At 52.7% G+C, this 2,082-nt stretch overlaps 1 protein-coding gene across 1 annotated transcript; it reads right to left on the reverse strand.

Moving 5' to 3' along the window:
* Window positions 1-321: 321 nt before the first annotated feature.
* On the reverse strand, window positions 322-1,845 carry KCNJ2 (potassium inwardly rectifying channel subfamily J member 2). The gene has a single exon (XM_053960286.1). The coding sequence runs from the start codon at window positions 1,843-1,845 to the stop codon at window positions 562-564; it is 1,284 nt and encodes a 427-aa protein (XP_053816261.1). The 3' UTR covers window positions 322-561.
* Window positions 1,846-2,082: the final 237 nt, after the last annotated feature.

The following is a 2,082-nucleotide window of genomic DNA, read 5'->3' on the forward strand; positions in this document are numbered from 1 at the left end:
TCAACCCAAGAAGTTCAACACTGACTTTTTTTTTTTTTTCTTTTTAAATTACACAAGAGAAAATAAAAACTACACTGCAACAAAAATAACCATTTGTGTTCATGTAGTTAGCAGCAGCTTTTTAAAAAATAATTATAATAATAATAATAAGGCAGATTCTTGCCTTTGTTATGCCATTAAAAACATTCTTGTTCCCTAGAGAGAAGCATTCTGGAAAAAGTTGAAAACAAAAAATAATAATAACCCAACCAAAGCTTGCCTGCAAGTTCAAGTTTTGTAAAAAAATATATACATAATTTATTCTACAACATATGTGCCTTCTGTTCATACTTAGACATGTTTAGTGCTTTGTGTTTAGAGTTCATTTCCTGTCGTCCCTCCTCTGAGGACAGCCCTAAAACCAGCCTGGGTTCCTCGGGTCTGCTGCCTTCACGCCACTCTTCCACAGTACCGTTGTCTGCAAACTCTTCTGGGCCAACTTCTCAGGTCAACGAGCCCTTGCCCGACGGACACGGTGGGGATTTTGCCTTCCAGCCACGCGGGAGAGGCAGAGCCCGCCAGTCATATCTCCGACTCCCGCCGCAGCGGCCGCGGCTCCAGGGGCACCCCCGCCTGGTTGTGGTGCTCCATGTCCGGGTGCGTGTCCGTGCTCATGCTCTCAGGCACCCCCGTGTCGATCTCGTCCTCCTCCTTGCTGCTGAGGGCCACCTCGTTCTCGTAGCAGAAGGAGTTGGCGTTGGAGAGGATGTATTTCTTCTCCGCTAAGTCCCTGGCACTGCAGATGGGTGTGTTGGGCACTTCGTACGTTTTGTGGAACCTCGAGTAGTCCACTTTGTAGTAGTTCTTCTCTTCGAAGAGCACGGGCTCGTAGCGGTGCCCCCAGAGGATCTCGTTGGCCAGATATGAGCTACGGCACTGGGTGGTCATGGCGGTGGCCTCCACCATGCCCTCCAAGATGACGACGATCTCAAAGTCAGCATTGTCCATGTCCTGTTTGCTCAGGTCATACAGAGGGCTGTCCTCGTCTATCTCGTGCACTATTGTAATGGGGGAGACCAGGAAGATGCGGTCGATGCCGCTGTCGAAGCCCACATTGATGTCGATTTGATCCAGGGGGATGTACTCCCCTTCCGACGTGATCCTGGATTTCAGGAGCTGCGCCCGCACGTGCGCCTCCACCAAGTGGCTTTTCCTCAGGTTCCCCACGCGCCACATCAGGCACAGCTTCCCGTCCCTCATGGCCACCACGGCATTGTGGCTGAAGACCAGAGTTTCGTTCCTCTTTTTTGGCTTCGCCATCTTTGCCATGACGGCACCAATGATGAAGGCATCAATGATGCAGCCCACGATGGACTGGAAAACCACCATGAACACGGCGATGGGACACTCGTCGGTGACACACCTGAAGCCGTAGCCGATCGTGGTCTGGGTCTCGATGGAGAACAGGAAGGCTGCGGTGAAGCTGCTCACCTGAGACACGCAAGGCTTGCTGTTCTCTTGGTTCTCCAGATCCCCGTGCAACAGCGCAATCAACCAAAACACACAGCCAAAAAAAAGCCAGGAGAGGATGAAAGTCAGGCAGAAGATCACCAGCATCCACCTCCAGCGGATGTCCACGCAAGTGGTGAAGATATCGGCCAGGTAGCGCTGCCCCTTCTCGCCCACGTTGATGAACTGGACGTTGCAGTGCCCGTCCTTCTTGACGAAGCGGCTCCGGCACTGCTGCCGGGTGTGGACCTTGCCCTTGCCGTTGCCGAAGCCGTTGGCCACGGCCATGGTGGACAGCTTCATGCCGTCCTCCTCCGAAGACACGATGCTGTAGCGGTTGGTTCGCACGCTGCCCATCACTACTGCTGGGGACTGAGGTGCTTCTGCTTTAGAAAACAGTCTGAGTTTCTGCAAAACCCTTTGGAGAAACAGTTTTGAAAGTTCTACAGGAACACACACACGCGGAAAAACCGGGCGGAGGCCGGAGTCCCCAGAAGCCCTCGGATCAACCAAGGACGGTCCTCTGGCATGCAGGGTGAGCTCAGCAAGCCACCGTCATAGAGAGGGCATGGTCTGCAAGAGAAAGAGAAATGG

Source organism: Vidua chalybeata, chromosome 19, assembly GCF_026979565.1.
Source record: "Vidua chalybeata isolate OUT-0048 chromosome 19, bVidCha1 merged haplotype, whole genome shotgun sequence".
In the NCBI taxonomy this organism is placed as follows: Eukaryota; Metazoa; Chordata; class Aves; order Passeriformes; family Viduidae; genus Vidua; species Vidua chalybeata.